Raw genomic sequence first — 23,018 nt, 5'->3', positions numbered from 1 at the left:
GTGGTCTCAGTGCAGCATCAGCTCCTGCTGTTAAACCTTAGGGGCCACTTGCTGTCCTGTGACAAGTTTATAGAGAGGGGTTGGGGATTTGGAATATTAATTTAAGTCTGGGTGGATTGTGTCAGTTTAGACAAAACCCTTTAGCTTTCGCCTGTTGATGGAAGGAAATAAAACAGAAATCACAGCAATTTTAACAAATTATTTTGTTGCAGGTTTTGGCTGGGCATCTGCATCTGGGAGCAGAGTGGGACTATGATGGGATACTGGGAGGGGGATGAGTTCCATAGTGGAAATGCAGCTGAGTAAAAGCAGCTGGAATAGAGCACAGGAAACGTGGACTGAGAAGGAGTCCAGAAGCTAAAAGAAGAAACAACAGTAGAAATCATTGATGAGAAGGAAAAGGGAGCTGACATGGAATAAAACCAGGACACTGTTGAACCTACTGGCAGCAGAGCAGAGGAGTGAGACTAAAATCAGAACAGCTCACCAAGGAAATCACGCCTGTGTTATGGCACTGCAGGCCAGGGGATCTGCAAGAGCTGAGGAAATGGGTCCTAGGGAATGGGGGGTGAGGGATAGGATGGTCTGGGGAGGCCACAGGGCTCCCTTGGCCAGGGACCACCCCCTGTCCTGCTGCAGGGACCCCTGAGTGTGGCATCACCCTCCCTGGCCACAGCACAGGTGCCCTGAGCCATGCTAGGAGTTGTCCCCAACACGCTTGTGCCAGCCCAAGGCCATGCCAGGACGATGCGTGGTGTCATCAGCCCTTGCCTGTGGATATCTGAGCAGGCAACAGAAATAATTTAAAGAGATGATGAGACGTTTTATTATTCCCATGAAATTATATGGAATTATAGTTTTAAATGAAGGTGACAGATTTAAAATGTGTATTTTAGGGCAAAATTAATGCTGTGCTTTCTTGAAGGTGTGCCAGTGAGGGGGGTCACGTCCTACTGCACATGGGGTTTGGGACAGCGAGGGTGGAATCCCTGTGCTGTTCCCAGAGTGCAGGGAGCACAGTGCTGGTGCCCAGCTCCACGCCTGGCAGCTGTGTGGTGCTGACACATCTGGCACAGCCTGCTCAGAGCCCACTTGGAGCCCACAGCACTGCCAGGAGCAGGGCCAGTGCAGGTGCCTGCATGAACCCGTGCAGTGCCAGTGGCAGTGCCAGGACCTGCCGTGGCCACAGCACAAGTACCTGCTCTGAAACAGAGCTAAAGAGGTTAATTGGGCTGGGAGGCACATGGTGCCTTACGCCTCTGATGGAAATGTTGATTCAAGAAGCCACACCAGCTCTGGTGGGTTTGTACGACTGTAATTATTTTTAAACTTCCTTTTTGGTGCTGTTGGCACCAGCTGGCACCGTGCCAGCCTGACTTGACTCACTCACAAATTGTCAGCCTTGATCTATAGGGTGCAGAGAAGGTGCTGACTGAGCAGTGAGTTGGAAATCTGTGATTTAAAACAAAAATTAGATTTAAAATGTTGTTCCCAACAATACAGTGCGAGAGCACTGGCAATTTAAACACACACTCAGTATCCTGGCACCGTGACAGCATCCCAATCCCTGCACAGCCAAGGGCAACCTGAATTCCTTCTTGTGCAGCCCTAATCTGTGAGCAGGCACTGGGGAGGATCTGGAGCCTCCACAGCCACTCCCGCTGCGGCCGCTCCTGAGGGGGTGCTCCGGGCTCTGGCTTCATCATTTCCCTCCAGCTGTGTGGAGCCAGAAACCATGGGCACACATGGAAGTGGTGCATCCATGGGATTTGTGCTGGTGGGAGCCACAGCATCTTCTTGCTTTCCCCCTGCAGCCTCGTGTAGCTGAGGAGCAAGTGGCAGCTTTTCCCCAGGCATTTTAAACCAACGCTTGGGCCTCATGGGAGTGATGGAGTCCAGTGGGACAGCTCTCCCTAAGAATAACATGATGCTCATATCCATTTGGAAGGAAATGAGAAGCAAATCAATTATTTTCAATTAAGTAATGTACTTTTCCCACACAGCCTTGCACCAAAGTGATATAACAAACAGGGTAGAGCCAGCCCTATGCAGGCTTAGCTGGGTCTTGGAAGGCAAATGTCCCTGTCCTCCTGTGAACAACCCTCTGGTGCTTATAGTGAGGTGTTTAAAATGCTACAGGGTCCTTTAAAGAGCCTGTGAAGATGGTTCTGTGTGTGGGAGCGGAGAGGGTCCCACGGCACTGCCATCCCCCGTGGCACTGACCAGGCTGTGCTTCACGGGACCAACTGTGGAGGGGGGTGCCAATTGAGGTGCTGGGGCCATGCTAGAGGCAGGTCCAGGGCAGATCTGGTGCCCTTGGGGTGCTGCAGGCAAGGCCAGGGCAGGGCTGGTGCCTGTGGCCCCGGGCAAGGCGGGCGCTGCAGAGGGCTCCTCGCAGGCGTGCAGCGAGCGGGCAGTGGCCGGGCAGATGCAGAAATACTGACTGTGTTTTCTCTTGTTCTCTCTTTTCTGCCTAAGGTTTGAGCATCCGAGGAGCCCAGGAGGAAGACCCTCCCGATCCTCAGCTAATGAGACTAGACAATATGCTTCTGGCAGAAGGAGTCTCAGGTCCGGAGAAAGGTGGGGGATCGGCGGCAGCAGCCGCAGCCGCAGCAGCCTCTGGAGGGTCTTCAGATAACTCTATTGAACACTCAGATTACAGAGCCAAATTGACCCAGATCAGACAAATCTATCACACAGAGCTGGAGAAATATGAACAGGTCAGACATCAGTCTCTCAGTTGTTCGTGTACCTGCCACTGCTCTCCTCTGCTTGCAAGTGCCCGCTGCTGCCCGCTCTGGACCACGTCCCTTCCTCCCCTTCCCCACCCCTGTGCCTGTAAAGAGCCATGATGGGAGTCTGTTGGGCTCCAAGGAGCCACTGGCTGAGGCCAGGATGCGTCTTGCATGCTCGAGTGTTTTCTGTTGTCTGTAACTGCACAAAAGCAACACCCAAGGCCGTGTTTCTCCCCTTCGCCCAGAGCAGCAAAGAGGAGAGGTGTCCATCTCTTGGTGCCACCCTCTTCCCTGTGATGAGGTGTTGCACAGCTGGGTCTGGTGAGTTGGGGAGCACAGGCTGCACTGGCCATCTCAGCCCACGGGCTCCCAGAGCAGGCGGTGGGAGGCTCCGGCCCGCGACTGGGACACGGCAGGTCGGCCGGAGCAGATTGAGAGGGAGTGGGCAGAGAGGCACCAGCAGAGCTCCTGGACCAGGCGTTGGGACAGGAACTAGGGTAATCCTGGTTCAGGCAGATGCTGGCTCTCGGTGTCTTTGTTTGGAGTGAAGAGCATACTGCAGAGACCCGTGGGTTTGCCTTCACCACTGGAACCTGGTGACCTGCCACATTTGCCACGCTAGTGGCACTAGGAACATTTGCCCTGTGCTGCCAGGTGCCAGCAGCAGTGTGGCTTGGGTGCCAGTGGCACTGCCTCATCTGTGCTACCTCTTTCACTGTGTTGTTCAAGTGGTGAACAAATAACCGAGCATATACCTGTTGGGGTGTTTGTGCAAATCTCCTGTTCTCCCCTGACCCCCAAAGGCCCCAGCTGTCCTGTGGGGACCCCCGGGCTCTCCATGCCCTGCCGGGTGCAGGCACAGTGCTGGGATGGGGATGGCTGTCGGATTAACGAGCCCCACGCAGCAGCAGCGTGTCTCATACAGCCACAGAGACACAGGATGGAAGTAGATCTGGGCCAGAGCGGTGGCAGATTGGTGCTTGCAGCTGGTTCCTGGCAAACATCCTTGGACTCTAATAAGTTTAATGATGTGGTGGAAGCAGGAGCATTTTTTGCCCTGTAGCTCCATTTACAAAGATTTCAGCTGAAATGTCACAGCCATCCGTCCACACCACAGGAAACTTTGGAGGATGCTCAAGTGCTGCTGGAGCAGGAGAGAGGGGTGGAGCTGCTCTGAGACATGCACGCTTCCCCACGGATCCTGACACCCAGCCACGTCTGCTCGACAGAAATATGATAATTCCCCCAGCCTGGCAGCAAACTGTCTCCTGCCGGTTTGTCTCACCACAGTGCCCGAGAGGCAGCCAGGGCTTGGCATCTCAGCCTCGGGCACCGCAGGTTCTGGAGGCGGGTGCCCTCCTGCAGCGGGAGCACCGGGGAGCCCACCCGGGACCTGCCCGTGTGTGGAGCAGCTCCCGCCATCCCTGCCCGGCACTGCCGCCATCCCACAGGAACCAGAGCGCCTTCCTGGGGACGCTTTCCAGGCTGAGTTTGATCCTGATATTTGTTGCCAGTTAGGGGAATGCACTCAGGAAAGGAAAAAAAAAAGGGGAAGAGAAATGGAAAGTGTGTCACGCCATCGCCCAGCGCTCCCTCACCGGGTGCCGCGAGAAATGGCCGCGCACAGGCAGCGCCTTCCATAATTTACAGCTCCTATAACAGAGATGACATATTGAAAGCTATCTGCTGTAATTACACTGAAATACATTTTTTGCTGTAGGCAAAAGTACTGTAAGGGTCCCAGGCCTCCCGGAGCAGCTGGGAACCCACTTCCTGAGTTCACAGATGTCTCCTGAACTCACCCCAAATTGGGGTGAAGTGTGGCAGCTCGGAAGCCACCACCAGCCCCACAGAGCACTGGATGCCACCCTGCCCCTAAATACTGTTTTGGGCCATTTCCTTTCTTTTTCCTGTGCTCATCTGTGCCGTTGTGATGAAGCACTGAGGCAGCAGGAGCATCCCTGCTCCTACAAGGTTTCTGAGCAGGTTAACAAGGCCATCACTTATAACCTGACATTATTAATAATGTCTCGGGCACCAAGCAGAGGCCTGAAAAATAGTCCTGGAAAAGGGATCAAGTAGCTTGGACGCTATAAATAAACAAGAGAAACAAGACAAAGCATCAGAGTCTTTTGAGCTTCCCCCCACCGTGCTGCATGAGGCAGCTCTGCAGAGGGGAGGTGCAGGTGGAGATGAATGAAACCCAGGCTCTCCAAGCAGTTATAGCCAAACCAAGTCTCATCAGGCAAGTCAAGTAAAATCAAGGAAAGGTTTTTACTTCTTGAAAGCAAGAAACTCACTTTTGCCTTGAAATGTCCAGGTTTTGATACTATATCTCTTATAGAAAAGACATAGCTGAAAATTTTTCTAATGCAACAGTTGCCATTTTACTTTAAAATTGAATTCCCCAGATCTAAAAAGGGGGCATGTGGCAAGCTGCGTGCCCAGAATGTCCATCCAGTGCCAAAGTCTTGGGTTCAGCTGTATTTTGGGACAGTCAGAACTGCTGTCTGATCTCGGGGAGAGCCACTGCATTTTGGTGCCTGTGTCCCCTTCCCCCCGTGCATCGTTTCTCACGTGAGCCAAAGCTGATGCTCCTGCTGTGGTCAGAGGGCTGGACCTGAGCTTTGCATGCTCAGGTTGTACCTTGATTAAGAGAATATACAGATGGGAAGTGAGGATGAGACGTGTTGAACTCCTTCATCTGGAGCTCAGGGAGCCTTGAGCAGTCCAGGGGTGGTGGTGGCAGGATGAGCCGTGGCAGCCACGCTGGTGCCGAGGCCACGAGCAGCGCTGGCACCGCGACCTCGGTGGTGGCAGGCGAAGGGCTCTGCACCAGGGCTTGCCCAGCCTTGCCAAGTGCTGCCTCCAACAAGTGCTGCAAGGATGTAAATTAGCCTGTAATTTACTTTCAGTAGTGTAAAGAAAAAAAAAATCACTTTGCCTGAAGTGTATGCATCTTTCTTAAGGGTGTACCCAGATTTTAATTATCTAAATGTAAATACTTAACGAATTTTACTTAGAGTAATGAGCTAAAGTGCACACTACATAAATGAGATGTTCTAATTAATCATGTATGAACTACTGGTTTAAAGAAAAGCTATGTGAATTCTGCAAATGTTGGGCTATTGCCAAATTGCTAATCAGCATTTGCATTCATAGATGGCTTCACTTAATAAGTTGTGAGACGTTCAGCAAATGTTATAGGAAATTATGAGTTTTTAGATGCATAAACTTTTCACTTTTAACTCTTTCCCTCACATAATCTATTGAAATGTGGGAAAATCCTTGAAAATGTGGTTTTCAGACACATTATGTAGGTGTTTTGCAGCCTGGCTTTAGAGAAGGCAGGATGGCAGTGTGACAGCCACTTGGTCATGTGGAGGCTCATACCAAGGGGTTCCTGCTGATAGTGCAGCCTGGCCAAGTTCATATCAGTGTGCCATAGTCTGGGAGTGATAATCAAGGGCTCCTTGTGCCTTCCCTCTCTCAGTGCCTTGGTCGCCTGCTGTGGGCCAGGCTGGGCACAGTGTCACTGAAACCCACCCACTGGGGGGACACACGGTGCCTCAGAAGGGTCTTGGGTTCCTCAGTGCTGCGAGGGCATGGGGCTCGGGGCTGCCCTGCCCAGGCTTCGCCCGGGTACGCTCACACCTCCCCTCAGATCCTGCTCCTGCTCGCAGCTGGCACAGGCGCCGATCCAACCACTCCTCTCCACTGGGACGTGGGGATGTGGAAAAGGATGAGCATGGCAGGAAGGAGCAGTGCCACGGTCACTGGCTCCCCTGGCTGCTCCAGGATGGCCCTGTGTCTCCTGGACAGGGTGTGTGGGATCTGCTCCCCTGGCCACACGCATGCAGAGGGACGGGCCACACAAGCGTCCCTCAGTTCCCAGTGCCGCCTTTCCCCCAACAGCTGGGTCAGAGCTTATGTCCTTGTGGGACAGCACAAACCCATGTCTGAGTCTCTTCTTCCTCCACAGGCATGTAATGAATTTACCACACATGTGATGAACCTCCTCAGAGAACAGAGCCGGACACGTCCCATTTCTCCCAAGGAGATTGAAAGGATGGTGGGCATCATTCATCGAAAATTCAGCTCCATCCAGATGCAGCTCAAACAAAGCACTTGTGAAGCAGTAATGATTTTAAGATCAAGGTTCCTCGATGCCAGGTAAGGCAGAGGCAATTGTACCTGCCTCTTTTGGGGGGGGGGAAGAGATAATTTCTGGGCAGCCCGGGAGAGCCTGGTGGTGCAGGGATGGGTGTCCTTCACCTGGAGCTACTGTGAAAGCAGAGAAGCCTGTACAGAGGTTTCAGAAACAGTGATGTCTTTTCTACATATTTTAGTGCAAAGACTGGACTTGTTTTCCCTCCCTTGGACACCCACATTGCTGCCAGAGCTTGGAGCCAGTCCCCACAGCCAGGTGGGCTGCTTGCTCTACAGGCTGCCGGGAGGCAGGCACACAGGGATTAGGAGGGGGGTTTATAGGAACAGTCAGATTTGTTTGGAGGCCTAGGTGGGATATTGATCCCCAGCCCCATTCCCTTTGTAGGCCTTCTATCAGCAGAGCAGGGCCCTGGCAGCTGGCAGAGCTGGGCAGAGCTGGGCAGAGCTGGGCAGAGCGGGAGCAGAGCCGGGCGGAACGGGGAGGAGCAGCAGGCGCCATGCGGAGCCTCCCTCCTCCAGCAGCTCACGCTTCACACCTGAAAGCTGTGAGGAGCTAAACAAGAGCAAAATAATGTTATTAACAAGGAGGTCACTGGCAGGTGTGGGAAATCAGGGTAATTGCAGGCAGTTGGAGGAGATGTCTGTGGAGAGCTCCAGGAACGCGAAGGTAGAGCCTGCAGATGCACATTTTAAAGTGATTTCTTTAAAAAGGAGAAAGGTAAATAAGGCAAAATGAGCGGAAGCACAGTAATGAGATAAACATAGCTCTAGGGAGGGAGCCTGCCTGCTCCAGGATACAGTGCAGTTAGCAGCATCGTGATACTCTGCAAGAGCGCGCTGGGGATTGCGCTCGGCTGCCGGCTGGCCTGGGGCGCCGGCAGTGATTGCAACAGCCCTGGGGGAAGGAGCTCCAAGGAAATGTTTAACTGGAGCTTTCCAGAGGATGTTCTGCTAAAAGGAGAGCAGCCATCAGCATGGAGGGATGGCACTGCAGCTGTGCAGGCGCTGCACTGCAACCTGTGCCAGCTGCCACCGTGTCACTGGCGGGTGGCTCCCGGCGGCTGGAGCATGTGCCAGTGTGCTCTGCAAGGCTCCCTGTTCTGACCAGGTGGCACATCTTGGTGCCTGTCCCACGTGGGGCCAGAGCCCAGGCCCCACACAGCCCTCGGCAGGACAGGGCACAGATGGGTCTCCCTCACAAAGCCCTGAAATCCACTTGGTGTTGAAAGCCAATTAGCTCAGGGAGGGCTACGTGAGGACATGGCAGCACAGCCGCCCTATCCTGTTCCACTGTGCTCACCCCAGGGAGCTGTGCAGGAGCCTCAGCTGACCTGTGCTGAAGGGAAGGAGGGGAAGGAGGTCTGTCAGGCTGCTGCTGGCACAGAGGGGCTCAGCAGCCGGGAGCTTTGGGCTGGGCTCGTACCTGGCTGTGGAGGAGCCGCGGGCAGGCTGCCGGCTCAGCATCTGCCTCACCTCTGCTGCCACGACACATGAATGTGGCCTGTGCCCTCATGGGATGAACTCTGGGAGAGTCAGAGGCGTGAAGCCAGAGGCAGAGTCCAGACCCACAGAGCTGGGTGCAGGACATGCCATTGCAGCCTGTGCTCCCTCCCATGGTGTTGGGGTGGCTGAGGGTGGGTGCTGGGACAGCTTTGCTGTGTTTCTGTGTGCTGCATCACAGGCATGAGAAACGAGGGCCACTGCCCCCCATCCAACCCTGACAGGGACCCGCTGGCATCTGGAGGAACAACTGTGGGTTTTCTTTTCTCATTTCAGACGGAAAAGGCGTAACTTCAGTAAACAAGCCACAGAAATCTTGAATGAGTATTTTTACTCCCACCTCAGTAACCCCTACCCCAGTGAAGAAGCCAAAGAAGAGCTGGCAAAGAAATGCAGCATCACGGTATCGCAGGTGAGCAGCGAGGGGAGCAGGTCCTGGCCTCCTGCACCCCACAGTGTGTCAACCTCCCAGCTCCCCTTGTGATGCTGCCACCTCTCTCCAGGCTCTAGGAGGTGGTTCCAGTGGAGCCAAACAGTACAGAGCGGGTCCTGCCCAAAGCACCTCTGTCATCCCTTCAGATTTGGGTGTTGCCTGTGATGAGGTTTGCAGGGTGATGGACGTGGCTGAGCTCTGCAGCCATTGTGCCATGGTGGCTGGGGCTCTGCTGGGGTACAAAGGTGTGTGTACAGAGAGGAAGATAAAAATAAAAAGGCAACAAGGTCAGCACCCCACTTCACGTCAGCTTTCTCTCTGTGCAGCAGTGAGGTTCCTGGCTGAGCCTGGCTCGGCTCTGAATTTGTTACAGCTGACCATGGTTTCAGGGGAAGGCAGTTTACTGACAAATGTAAAATCTGTCTTTATAGATCAGAATTTCTTTGATTGCTCAAAGTTATTTTTCTAAGCCAGAAATTCAGCCTCTTGCTAAGCTGAAGAGTGGCTTCTGTGTAGCAAAACTGCATTAGGCAGATTTGCTCTTTTTACCACATATAACAGCTGTTCCTGTGAAGTTAGTGCAAGAAAACCAGCATCTCCCCAGTCAGGAGCACCATCGTTGGCTGCAGCTGCTTTCTGTGTGGGCTGAAGTACACACAGAGCTTGGACTGATGTCTCGCAGTGGTGCTTAGGCCAGTGACACCATCGAGCCTTCCCTCACCAGGCAGCTTCAAAAGCAAAACACTCTATTTCTTGTGGCCTGTATGATAGAAACCCCAATTACTCCCACACAAATCTGGCTCATACAGCTCGGGGAAGGTTGAACTTGGGTAGCAGAGAAGTGCCTTGGCAGTTTCCAAGTTTTCCAGCCACCCCCTTCCTGTTGTGAGGGCCTGTGTGCTGGCTCCTCCCTGCTCCCTCAGCTCCCTTATCAATATTTCAGGTCCTTGAGAGGAGCGGTGCCTGCGGCACATATGTTAACTATTAATGATCACAGGCTGCACTATTGGCATTATTAGCAATGCAACCTTTAGCTTTATAATTAAGACCTGAGTTGAGATTTACTTTATAGCTCTCCATTGAATGCATGAAAAATTCAGGCACTTTATTGAAGTCTTTCAAATGAAAGGCTGCCCAGCTCTCCCAGATTTGGAACTACTTGACTTTGGATGCACCCACAGTACCAACATTGGCAGAACTGCCTCAGGACACGTGTGTGTGCCCTCCTCTCTCCTTGCCTGTTCCTTGGCACACAGCACTTCCCGCTCTCCAAGCAGGGTGAGAAGTGCCTGGTGCCAGGGGAAGGTACAGGATGAAGATGGGGACAGTTTCTCCCAGTCCATTTACAAATGGCTGTGGTGATGGGCAGGAATTTTTTGAGGGAAATTCAGCATGCAGCTTGTTCCCTCCCACATTGCTCCTTCATCACTGTTAGCATCACACAGGTCAGTGCAGCCCCGGCGGGTGCAGGGCAGCTCTGGTGGCTGCTGGGCTGCTCTCCCACGCCCTCAGGCATCCCTGTGGCTGCTGGGGATGCCTGGAACCAGCCAAACAGCACGAGAGCACAAGTGCCAGGACGCTGTGGGCTGCAGCCCTACGTTTTGCTGCTGGTTTCAGTCCTTGCCATGAGATGGTTTGTGGCAATTCCTTCAGTAAGTGGTGTCCAGAAATCTTCCATGTGATCTGAGGCAGCCTGCCATGTAGTTAGGAGAGGCCACACCATCAACACCAACTTGAAGGAACCAGAAGTTGTTCAGCTTTGGTAAAATGTAACTGGGAGAGATGACATGGGAAGGAGCCCACCAGACCTGCTGAGGAGCTGTTCCCTGCACACCCAGCAGTGAGTTGGGCCTGGCAGGGAAAGGGTTAGTGATCCCACCGAGTGGACAGATAAAAAACCAGATCTAGATAAGGCTGAAGTGACTAAAGGAAATGAGATGGAACAATTGAGATGCCATAACTGATTGCTTCTAGTGCTAATAGATCTGATTTCTTTCTTAATTGATTGTTTGATAAGATTTAATGTATATGCTGTAGAATGAAGTAAAAGGCAGGCAGATGGTCCAACAACACGGCAGCGGCAGAGAGCCTGTGACAGGAATATAGGTTTGTCTCTTTAATATTTGATACAGGCATGAATTAGTTGTTTCTTGAATCCATTAGGAGGCCTGAGTGAGCGATGGGAGGAGCTGCACTGTGTGCTCTGTACGCCGTGTCCAGCATCCTCAGCCTTGCTGGGTGACATTGCCAGCCTGGAGCAAGGGCACCAGGGACACAGGGCTGGGGCCTTGGCAAGGGCTAGAGCTTCACTCTGGCAAGGTGTTAAAAATGGCTTGGGAAACCTCAGGATGATATGGGAAAGCCTGGAAATGGGGCCATGTATCATCTAATGGGAGAGGAGCATTTGTGAGAGAGAGGGAGTGCCTGTGATCAGCTGGTTGCTTGAGTTCCTGATGGATCTGCTGTCAAAGCTAGAGAACATGAATACCGTGGATATCCAAATCTTTGATTTCCAAAGGCACTTCCAAAGGCCTCATGGGGGTACTGCAGGGTTAGTTGGTATTTTCTAGGTCAAACTGGGCTGGAGTTGTCTTTCCTTGTACTGAAAAGGGTATCTATTTTTGAGGCCATGTAGCAGAAAAGCTGTGAGCAGGCACTGTCGAGCAGCCCCGCACACGCTGCTCTGGTGGCTGGCAGCAGAAGTAGGAAGATGCAGTCCAGGACTCAGGGAATTGAGCAGTCATTGAAACCCTGGCAGGAGCAGCCTCGCAGGGGACAAGAAATGGCATCCAAGTGAGTGACTGAGCTACACCTTCCTCAGGGCTTTCCTGGAAAATCTCTAAGCGTGTGTCTTTCCGGCCTTGACCAAGCGCCCCTCGGACCTTGCTGTGTCTGGCACTGTGTCCCATTTACCTCCCATGCTGCAAATGCCCTGAAGGAGCAAAGAGCTGGAAGAAATAAATAGTGTTAATGGGTGGCTTCCCAAACTCCTCGGGCTGGTGGCTCGGCTTTGAGGAAGAGACCTTGTCCCTTCCCTGGCTGAGCCAGGCTCCTCCATAGCCTCTCCTAGGGATGATCCAGGGTGTTTTTCTCTTGTACTGTCAGTGCCTTGTAAGTGCTGGGGGCAGAACATTTTCTCCCTCAGACACTTAATTAGTGAGTGTTTTGGGTCATCTTCCCCCCAGATTAAGTTGCTCACTGGAAATCTTGCTGCCATGGCACTTTACCGAGCTGCAGAGAAAATTGTCTCCCAGAACTGTTTTGTTGCAGATGGGAGATCAATGGTTTCAGTTTTGATATTTGTGTTTAAAATAATATGTAAAGAAGGCTTTTTAAGAAAAGCATAAAGACAAACTGTTCAGATGAACACCTCACACAATTTCATTTTTAAGAATATGGAAAAGGTAATTCTGGGGGAAAAAGTGTCCTTAGCAGTGAACATTGCTGTAATTTAGAGCTACCCCATCAGCACATGTTGGAGGGAGATAAACTGTGTCATCTGTTCTCCCCTCCCATGGCTGCGAGGCTGATGTTTTTTACTTTTGCAGATGAGCCTCTTTCAGGGTGTTGTGAACGACCATCAGTCCATCACAGGGGCTGGAGAGAGGGCACAGCCAGTGCTGAGAGCGTGGCAGTGGAGTACAGCAATAACATCTTTCACTGCTTCAAACTAAAGAAGGATGTGGTTGACAAGGGAATATTTTTAACATTCTTTCAAAGAAAGGATGCAGGAGCTGGTTTCCAGCACCCCTCTGGTCCCTGCTACTTCCGAGTCTGTTTCTGTGAGCAGGTTGACAGGGAGAGCCATGGATAGAGGGGCTCTTACCCCTGGACTTCATGTGGGAAGCAAGAGAAAAAAAGCTGCAGCATAATGAAATAGTTCTAGAGGTAAAAATTCTTGGGTTTAGATCATGGACCATAACTGTGCCACACTGATTTTCAGCATTTTCTGGTTTGTGCCATTTTTTAGGTGTGGAATGTAAACTGTGTGCTACAAACATGGAAACACAATGGAAAGATTTCTGTGATCCATGAATCTGTAGTTCCCTAATTCCAACAGCGATGATCTTGTGTCAGCTGCATCTTTGCAGAATGAGCACTGATTTATCCCAGGAAATCAGCCACTGTGGAGACACAAGGCAGGCCTGCCCCATCCCAAATCCCACATTAGGCATCTTGATGATTTCAGTAATAATTTATTGTCTTTTTATTTAACATTGCAATTAACATGATAAATAAGTGCAACAGTATTGTTTGAAATGTAATATACAATTAAGCCCAATTAATTAATTGGCCTTCAATGATCAGGAGGAGAAAGATGTTCATTGTTTTTTTTATGTGAAGAGATACTTTGTTTTAATGAAAAATGTGTTGTGAGGCAGCTTGTGATGGAGAGGACTTCCATGTTTAGGGTGAGCGTAGGGCCGGGCGAGGAGCCGGGTCCCGGGGCTGACGGGGGTCCAGCAGCTGCGTCCTGGTCATCCCTGGGGTGCCAGTGGCACAAGCAGGGCAAGGTGTGCTCCAGTTGGGCAGGGATCCTAAATCCTGCCTGGCACAGCCCATGGGAGCAGTGCCCCAGCCCTCCTGGCCGGGTCCAGCTGCCCGTGTCAGCCCGGCTGTGGCCACAGCCCTGCATGTCCCCGCCTGTCCCCAGGCCGGGCCCTGCACTGACCTGTGTCCTGGGAGCGCGGAGAGTCCTTGGGCAGAGGGAGTGGGGTGGTGACTGCAGCTGCCCCCGGGAGCTGTGGCTCCTCCAGCAGCCCCCATGCTGTGCTCTGCTGCAGCACAGGGTGTGCTTTGCTCAGGAAGAGTTGAACATTTGTGGATATTCTGTGGCTGTGGTGTGCGGGTTAAACATAACGTACGAGCGCTGCTCCTCTCATTGCTTCCAATTAAACCTTGCTTGTTAGTTTAACCTCTAGGTAATCCCATCAAACAATTGATGTCAAGGAAACACTGCCCACAGTGGCTCTGGATGAGTGGCCATTAATTTTAATTGCCTTGATATTAAAGATTAAGAAGTATTGGGACTAGCAGAATGAAAACGATCTGATGTCAAGCAAATCCACGCATTGAGGCTTCCCCAGGCTGCTGGTGATATTAAAATTTTACTGTGAGAATTAAATAAACCTTTATTAGTGATGGCTGTTGTTTGATTGGTCCAGGGGCGTGCATAAACAGAGGGGTCTTGCGCATATCCGTGGACAATACGGTTGATGTGCAGAGATTCCTCAATTATGATACTGTTAATAAAGCATAATCTGATTGTACACAATAATTATTTGCTGGGTTTCATTAATGTATTATTGCTTCTGTGACTGACAAGGTGATATTAAGTGCAATATATAGAATACAGTGGAGTATTATCTGGGGAGCAGGATGTATAAGGTGCCTTCTGTGCTACCAGCAAAAGCTAGAGGCTTTCCATTAATTGTGGTTAAACAAAAGCTGCGCTGCATCAAATACAGAAGGATTTGCCTCCTGCCTCAGCAGGGTCCTGTACTGGGCACTGGGACAGGACCTCAGCCCCTGCCATGCCCTGCAGCTGGGTGATAATTGTGGGGCTGTTACTGGTCCCTTCCCCTTTACTGCTGGATTGTTGCAGTTGTTTTGTGTCTCTGCCATGATGGCTGTTGTCCGTGTTCCAAACTGCGTTTGTTATTTAGGTGCTCTGTTACAGCAGCTGAAGTTAAACAAAGCCCCTGAGCAAGATTGTACAAACTTTCCTGAGCGGCTCCAGCCGTGACCCCTGCGTGGGTTAATAGCCGGTGCCCCGGGAGCCAGCTTGGCTTCAGTACAGCATCTTCAAAGGGACATGACAAAGTGACTTTTCAGCCATTATTGATTTATATGATCCCTTTCATTTTCAGCCAACCAAACACGATTCTGTGAGTGGGCTGCCAAGGTTGTTCCAGCCCAAAAATAAAGAACAATTGCTCTCGCTGCCTGCTCGCCCTCGCTGAACCAGACCTTGGTCCTCCATGAGCAGCTTTTGGGGTCTTGCAACAGTTTTGTTGACAAACGGCCCATGGTAGTAGGAGACAATGGTGTGCTCAGTGGCAAGCTCCAGGATACGTGTTGTTGTCAGAGTCACCCATTGTGCCTCAGTTTGCCAGCAGAGCAGTGGAGCCAGATGTTGCTCACATCCATAGTGGTGTTTAACTCATCCTGGGTTAGTGCTGAGCAGATACAGGTTGGGGTCTGGGGCACACGTTTGCTGGTCCAAACATGACATCTCGAAAACATCCTGCTCTTCCAAGCCAAGCACTTTGTGTCCCTCACCCTTCCCACCTCTCTCCACTGCAGGTGTCCAACTGGTTTGGCAATAAGAGAATCAGGTACAAGAAGAACATTGGGAAGTTCCAGGAAGAAGCCAATCTCTACGCAGCAAAGACGGCTGTGACCGCAGCGCACGCCGTGGCCGCGGCTGTCCAGAACAACCAGACCAACTCCCCCACCACACCAAATTCTGGTACGTACCCATCTGATGTGTTTGAGCATCCCAAAGGGCCGTCTGTCACCGAGGGCCCCCGATGGAGCCCTAGTGGGCTCAGTTGGGATGAGGAGGATGCAGCTCCTCAGCAGCCCTAATTGTGGCACAGGGAGTGGTGCCAAGCCCAAGGACCTCCAGGCTGGACCACAGGGGCCGAGCACTGCCGTGGGTGGCCCCAGGAGTTCCACAGCAGAGCTCCACAGTCGTACAGGAGAGCGGAGTGGGGCCCATGTAACTCCCACAGTGGGAACGGCTGCCTGGCTCAGGCTTCTGGCACCTTCTTTGTTTCTGTAGATATTTTAAGCTTTTTCTCATTCACTGAAAAGAACATAAAATAGGGCAGAGCTCCAAGTCTGGTTTTGTAGAACTGTTAAATTTATTGTCAAGATAAGAACAAAATAGAGGAATATTTTAGCATGCACTAATTAGAGTTTAAACTCTGAATTGCTTGAAGTGGAGTGGATGTTATAAATAGTAATCTAAGGATGCAACTTTATTTTGGAGTTGCTCTGCCACATGTTCTGCTGCAGTATTTAAGCATCATCTCGCTGGTGTTTTGATGACATTTTGCAAGTCTGAGCACTGCATTAGCCAGGGAATTTGTGAGGGAGGAGTTGCCTCCTGGGGCTCCAGGGGCAAAGGTTGCCACAAGCACAGATGTGTCTGACACTACTTGCAGTCGAGTTTTGCTGCAACTTAGCTATAAACAACTTTTAAAGGGGATGGAGATCCCTGGGGAAAAAAAGACTTTAACCAAAAGGAAGTAAGAAAAAGGTTCCTCCTCTGACGGTAATAAACTGGATAATTGGGAACTGCCAGCCATTTCCTTTGGAAGGAGACACAAAGCACAGGCTCAAAAAGAGTGTTTGGCGATGGCACCTCACGATGGAGTGATCCAGTGGGGGAAAGCTCCAGGATGGGAACTTACTGTTGTGCAGGGGCTGTTCCAGAGGGAAGAACTGCCCTGGGCTGCAGGGGGCTGTTCCAGAGGGAAGAGCTGCCCTGGGCTGCTGGGGCTACCAGGCTTGCCCAGCGTGGTGCTCCTGCAGGGCTGAGAGCTGGGGCAGCCCCGTGGGACGAGCCGCTGTGAGGGCCCCGCGGCCGCGCTCCCCCTCTGCTGAGCCCTGCCTGTCCTCTCTTCTCCTGCTGCTTCTCCTTCCCTTGCCCTCAGGTCCTGGGGTTATGTTTTTGCAGCTCTCTGTTATTCAGCTACCTAACTCTTTCCTTTCCAGGTTCTTCTGGTTCTTTTAACCTCCCAAATTCTGGGGACATGTTCATGAACATGCAGAGTCTGAATGGGGATTCTTACCAGGGGTCCCAAGTCGGAGCCAATGTGCAGTCACAGGTAGGAGAAATGCCCCCAGCAGGGCCTTTCTGGCAGGGTAGGGTTTGGGCTAAAAATTCCACCTTACTCTGGCTCTATTAACTGGTCTGGGCCTCGCTGCAGAGAGGAGGCTGCATATTTCTGGATGTGGCCTATTCTTACCCTGGCACTGAATTTCACAAATATAAAGGAAAGAGTGATTTTTTTCTGATTGAAATTTTAAGCTTTGTGAATGCATTCGGCTCTGGCTTGAGCTCATGGAATGGGATTGGGTGCGTCTGACTTCCATGGACACTGTAAATCCAGTGAAAGTTTCTTTCTTTTTTTCCTTTCTTTCCCCTTCTGCCCCCTTTTTTCAAAACAAAAACAACCCACCTTTCTTTCATTTATCGGAAAACTTTTATTTATCAATTCATTCATCTATTTATTTATTTGTTTAAATGTCAGAATGCATCTGAAAGGGCTATTACAATACATCTGATTGTCAGTCACTGTTCCAGTCCTTTCAGAAGGGCTGGCTCCATGGTTTCTGTGCTGTGTACACACCATCATCTCCTCCATACATGCAAGCACAGACAGGCGCGTGAACATTCCCAGCACTTTGCAGACACTTGGGAAGGAGCTGCGGGCCACGGTGCTGGGAGGAAGTTGTGTTTGGTGGTGTGAGCAGCAGAGATGTATGGGCTGTAATGAGCGTGGATTGGTTGAAATTCTGCCAGTCAGTCTTGATTGATAAATTTGCCTTTCATAGAAGATGCTAAACCCTTTTGGCTCACATAATTCAAAATGTTACCTATTGTAAGTGATGATGTTTTAATAGATTTGGAATGATGAATCCTGTCTCCCCTCGCTTTAAGGTGGATACCCTGCGTCATGTTATCAATCAGACGGGAGGATACAATGATGGCTTGGGAGGAAATTCACTGTACAGTCCACATAATTTAAATGTGAGTACCCGGGGGAACAGTGGTTTGGAGAGCCATAAGCGCAGTGGCAGGGAAATGCAGTCATTAATACCTGTATTAATTGCTCTTTCAGTAGTGTTGTTTAATATCACATCTTTGGGGATGAACCGCAGAACAGCTCTTGGTGCTGCTGTAAGGCTTGTTAGTGTAAGAAGAGAGAAATTGCAGAGCTGTGACTATAAACAATTTGAATTTTTATATGTTTCACCTTATGAGTTAAAAGTTAACAGCCTTGGGGAGGCTCCCTGGCCCAACAGCTGGACAGAGACTCTGCTGGGCTGTTCCCACCTGTGTCAGGCACCAGCACCGGCTCTGATGGGCTTGGATACACCTTTGGCCGTTTAAAGGGTGCCCATTTTTCCTGTGTTTGAGAAGTGCCTTTGGCCCTATTACTCCAAATGGCAGCAAGCAGTAAGTCTGGCAAACAGATGCCAGTAAATCGAGGGATTATGGGCTTGATGGTGATAGGTGCCAAATTCCTCCCGCTGGCCGTGAGCGATGGGATGTGACAGTGCCCGGGCTGGGCCTGAGGCTGCGCGAAGGGCGCCGGGATAAACAAACACGGAGATCTGTTCTTCTTTGGCATGGGAGCCCAGGCTGGAACACTCCACACGGAGATCTGTTCTTCCTTTGGCATGGGAGCCCAGGCTGGAACACTCCACACGGAGATCTGTTCTTCCTTTGGCATGGGAGCCCAGGCTGGAACACTCCACACGGAGATCTGTTCTTCCTTTGGCATGGGAGCCCAGGCTGGAACACCCCTGGGAGCAGCCTCTCGGCGAGGGCTCCGAGGCAGAGCCTGCTCATCCCTCATTCCCAGCTCGCTTCTCCCAGTTACAGCTGCAACCATTAATGCTTTAATTTTTTTTTAATGTTTCATATTTGCTTGAGAAGTGACTTTTCTTTGTTTTCCTTCATATTAATGGACTCTCAATTTACTGTAGAGAATTCCTTGTCCAGAGACCCTCTCCCCCATCCTGGGGTTCACCCTGGTGTTTCCCAGATGCTGTGGATTGTGCTGTGGGTGCTGAGCAGCCTCAGGAATCCATGGAGAAGGGAAATGGGGACACCCAGGGTGAGCTGCTGCAGCCACAGGGAGGGGGAGGCTTTTCCCCCGTTTTGGGTTGCCACTTGCCATGAGAGTAAATATTAATGATTTAAAATGTGATTGAAGATGTTCAATTGTAAAGGGAAAAAAGTACCATTAAATACTCAAATCTTTTACATTTGAAATGTCAAATCTTTCTTTTTGGGTTTATAAATAACTCATAATAACCCACAACAAACCATATAAAAAGCCTTTTAGTTGCATTTCTCCTTTTTCATTTAAGTGTTTTGAAATGCTTCAGAGAATTTGCGATATCCTTATCAACATGATAAAATATGAAACTGTGATTGCCTGCAGCATTTTACAGACATGAATTCCATCTTCACTGATGAGGCCTGATAAGGCGCTGTTGTATAATACAGTGCATAATCTCAAACCACCAGAGTAAGGATTAATTTATTTGAAAAAAAGAATGCTTGCTGACAACCTCTCCTCCAGCTGCCAAGCTGAGTAAAAATATTGTACATTTGTTGTTTATAAATTTGGATAAAAGAGGAATGATGTTTACTTCAGATGGAATATCTTTAGACTCATATCTGCACAAGAGTTTTTCTTTCCCTAAGTAGGTTCTCGTATCTTTACAAAATAAAAACCCGCAGTGCCTCCACATTCAGAGCAGGCTTTGTGCCTGTTCAGTCTGTCTGAGCAGCGCAGGGGTGTTGGGAGGGTTCAGCCTTGGGGTCGTGCAGGTTGGTGTTGCTGTTAATTTTGCTTAAGGGTTTGTCAGGATAAAACTGCTCTGTTTGCTGTTTCGTCTGCAGAGGAGATAATTACCGAGGCTGCTCTCCCCCGGTGCAGCCGTGCAGCGCTGGCTTGTTGTGATAGATGAACAGTGTTCCTAGCGTGGAACCAGGCCGGGTGTGAGGTTTAAGGGGTGACAGCCGGGGGCCCCCTGCACGTCCCCGTGGTGTCCCCCGGCCCAGGGCACTGGCCCGGCCGTGGATGGTCCCGGTACCGGAGCACCACGAGCACATTTCCCCGCTAACCTTTCCCTGCCAGGCCGGGGGCTCCGGGGCGGCTCTCGCGGGCGCTGCAGAGGCCTCCCCGTCACTTCCACTCAGCGTCCCCCAACTCACGAGCCCCGCGCCTCCCTCTTCTTGACTGACATAAAAATATGTAGCGACAAGCTGTCTGCCACAGCCGAAATCTGATCAGACATTGATTCCAGCAATTGCCTCGATTGGCCGAGACATAAGGCAAATTTGTTCCTGAGCGCTGCTCGTGCTGATGCAGGTCTGAGGCGGGAGGGCCGGCGGTGCAGGCACGGAGCAGGGCTGGAATGGGGCTGCCTCTGGAGAGAATGGAAAACCGATCCCAACGGCCCCTTTCCGCCCCGCAGACCCACGCTGGGGAGCTGGGGGAGCGTGTGCAGGGAGCCGGGTGGGGCAGCTCTGCAGAGGGTCCGGCGGGGAAAGGCCATTCCGAACTTTGGGAAGCAAGGGGAGATGCAGGGGTTAAACGTGGATTGCCCCAGGCTTGTCTTCTCAGGGGAAAAAGCTGAAGTGCTGGTGAAGGGATGTTCCTCATTAGAGCACGGATGGTCTCTGCAGAAATTCCACAGTCCTGATTGCAGCCAACATCTGGCTGAATGCTCCTGCTTTCCCTCCTCATCCCACATCCCGCACCTTACGCCACCAGCACAGATCCTGCAGCCAGAGAGAGTGCAGGAAAATCCCTTCCCGGAGCATCTCCCCAAGCCCCCGGGCTGGCCAGCCCCACACTCGCAGTGTACGGTGTAATTAATATGTGCAATGGTATCAATTGACTTGTTTTTGCCTTTGCAGGCTAATGGAGGCTGGCAGGACGCAACCACTCCATCTTCTGTGACTTCCCCTACAGAAGGGCCGGGAAGTGTGCACTCGGATACCTCTAACTAATCTCCTAGCAACACTTTTTCCCTGAGCTGAGATGCCTTGATTAGCGCATTCAGAGTCGCAGGAGAAAAAGGAAAGAGTTTTTTGTAGCCAACCACCTACAGCTTTACTGTAAAACCTTGTCTTATTAGAAAACTTGGTAAATCTGTTTTTTAAAGGTATCATAATCATTTGTATTTATACTTAAAACACACAATGTTAAAAAGCACTTTATCCAATTAGGCCAAGATTTAGCATTGTTTATAGCCCTGTAACTATTTTATCATAATTTATTATCAGCAGTTTTAATGATGTTGGTCTAACAGTTGCCAATTACTTGGCCTTAAGGGTAAAAGTACAGGACAAGCTTAACCTCAGTAGCAAGAGCAGACACAAAGAACCGCCTCACCCAAATTTAACTGTGTGCATATTTCCATGGGAAGTTGACAGGAATCGCAGACTTTGATTGTGTTTCATCTTTTCATATCTCTCACAGAGCTGGAATAAAAAGAGCTGTTCGGTTATTTCGGTTAACAATGGTTGTGTTTAAGAATCCTTATTCGTCACATTTTTGTTGTGATCTATTGTCTTACAAATTAGATTGGAAACCAGGATCATCTTTTCTTGCTAAAGCCCCCCCGGACCCCGAGTCTCCTTTCTGTACCCCGACACGGACGCAGGTTGTTCTTGGGAGATGACGACTCTTGCTGCTGGTCTCTGTGCACGCCAGACCCGGGGTTTTACAGTACGAGCTGGATGCTGCCACGCCTGCCAAGGGCTGGTGCCTCTGCTTGGCAGCAAAACACAAACAAAGGAAAAGGAAAGGAAAAAGCACCGTGATATGGAGTGTTGTACATAGTGTAGCAAAAGAGTATTTATACATCTCACCAATCAAACACAGCTTTATTACCTCATGCGAACTCATACAAACCAATAGACTTTCAACATGTTCTGTAGCTTAGAGTGCTCACTTACTACCTCTGAACGATACTCACGCTGTAGTTTGTCTCTTTCTTATCTTTTTGCATCTTGTAATTAACTCTTTGTTTCCCCACGAAATGTAATGTACATTGTAATCTCCTACGAATCAGGGTTGCCTTGGCAACTGCTAAAGAAGCGGAAGTGGAAACATGGGGTCTTAGGTTGGACACAAAACAGTGCAACTGTTGTAAATACTGAGAAGCATTTTGAATGTTCTTCATCTTGTTACTAATCCACACAAAAACCAACAACTAATTGTAATGCATACAGACTTCAGTATTCGGTACTGTACATCCCCCTCGGTCGCAGGGGCCCTTTCTCTCTCTCTTTTGTATTGTATGCGATTCTGAAACTGATTGAGTCATGAAAATAATTTGTGGCAGTGATTCTAATGTATTAAACCGTTTCGTGTTACTTTCTAACTGGATTACACCCTGGATTGAAAAGTCTTCCTCGTGGTAGTTATATGTAGTTTCAAACATGAATAAACTTTTTGCTTTCATGATCGAACGTTGATGTTATTTCTTCCTGCTCAGTCCAAGTCAGCCCGAAGAGATGTGTCAGCCTCCAGAAGAGCGAGCTGGGCATGGAGCAGGAGCTGAGCATCTCTTTAAACACCAGCAGGTCCTTGTGTCCTCTTGCCCGGAGAGCATTGGAAATCCTGGGAGAGGCACGTCCTGGGCAGAGGCTTCCACCCACCAGCCCCTGCCTCCCCTGCCACCCTGCTCTGCTCAGGAGCCACAAATCAAGTGGAGGCGAAGGAAGGGGTCAGGCCTTTAGATGAGTTTAAAAACCATCATCATATTCACTCTTAATTACCATTTTTATTTAACATTAACTTTGGAGCTACAGCCTCAGCTAGCAAGTCTAATGTGATTATAAAAATATTTTTCTTTATTAAAAAAACTTTTTTGGAAGGACGTATATATATAAATGCTAATTTTAAGTCTTTTTAATAAAGTAAAGGTCAATAACAGGTAATAGCCTATTTACCATATCTCAAGGAAATTGACTCACAGGAAATCAAATTAACGTTAATCACTTGCAGCAAATGGTCTTTGATAAATATAACTACTCACTACTTGGGTTAGTGCAGCGAGGCAGGAGGAGCTCACCACTGCCAGCCCTGCCGGGCTGGAGCCACAGCTTGGCTGGCTCTGAGGAGCCACTGGCCCTCACCTTCCCTTCTCTTCAGCTCTTCAAGCCTTCAGGTGTTGTTTTGGTGGCCGAATGATGATTTGCATGATTCAATGAGCTTGTGGTTCCGCTTATCTTATCAACAATTCTTGTATTATTTGGTCAAATACCTTTGTTCGTGGGCTCTCCAGCTGGGACTGTGGTGACTCTGCAGCCCATGCTCTCGTGCACCATTGCTGCTCTTGTTCGTGGAGCAGACTCGACTCAGTCAGGTTTGGAATTGAACATTGCTTCTTCTGTTACAGGTGGTGCATTTAAA

At 50.3% G+C, this 23,018-nt stretch overlaps 1 protein-coding gene across 1 annotated transcript; it reads left to right on the top strand.

Annotated features, from left to right (window-relative positions):
- The first annotated feature begins 2,482 nt into the window (after positions 1 to 2,482).
- Positions 2,483 to 22,069, top strand: PBX3 (PBX homeobox 3). Its single transcript, XM_029960483.1, has 7 exons — positions 2,483 to 2,720; positions 6,718 to 6,908; positions 8,682 to 8,817; positions 15,145 to 15,310; positions 16,564 to 16,676; positions 17,513 to 17,602; positions 20,513 to 22,069. Exons 1-7 carry the CDS (start codon positions 2,529 to 2,531, stop codon positions 20,603 to 20,605), a joined length of 981 nt encoding a protein of 326 aa, XP_029816343.1. The 5' UTR covers positions 2,483 to 2,528; the 3' UTR covers positions 20,606 to 22,069.
- Positions 22,070 to 23,018: the final 949 nt, after the last annotated feature.

Source organism: Manacus vitellinus, unplaced genomic scaffold (assembly GCF_001715985.3).
Source record: "Manacus vitellinus isolate BGI_N305 unplaced genomic scaffold, ASM171598v3 scaffold_27_pilon, whole genome shotgun sequence".
Lineage (NCBI taxonomy): Eukaryota > Metazoa > Chordata > Aves > Passeriformes > Pipridae > Manacus > Manacus vitellinus.
The sequence above is the reverse complement of the archived record's forward strand: the minus strand, read 5'-3'. Positions and strand labels throughout refer to the sequence as shown.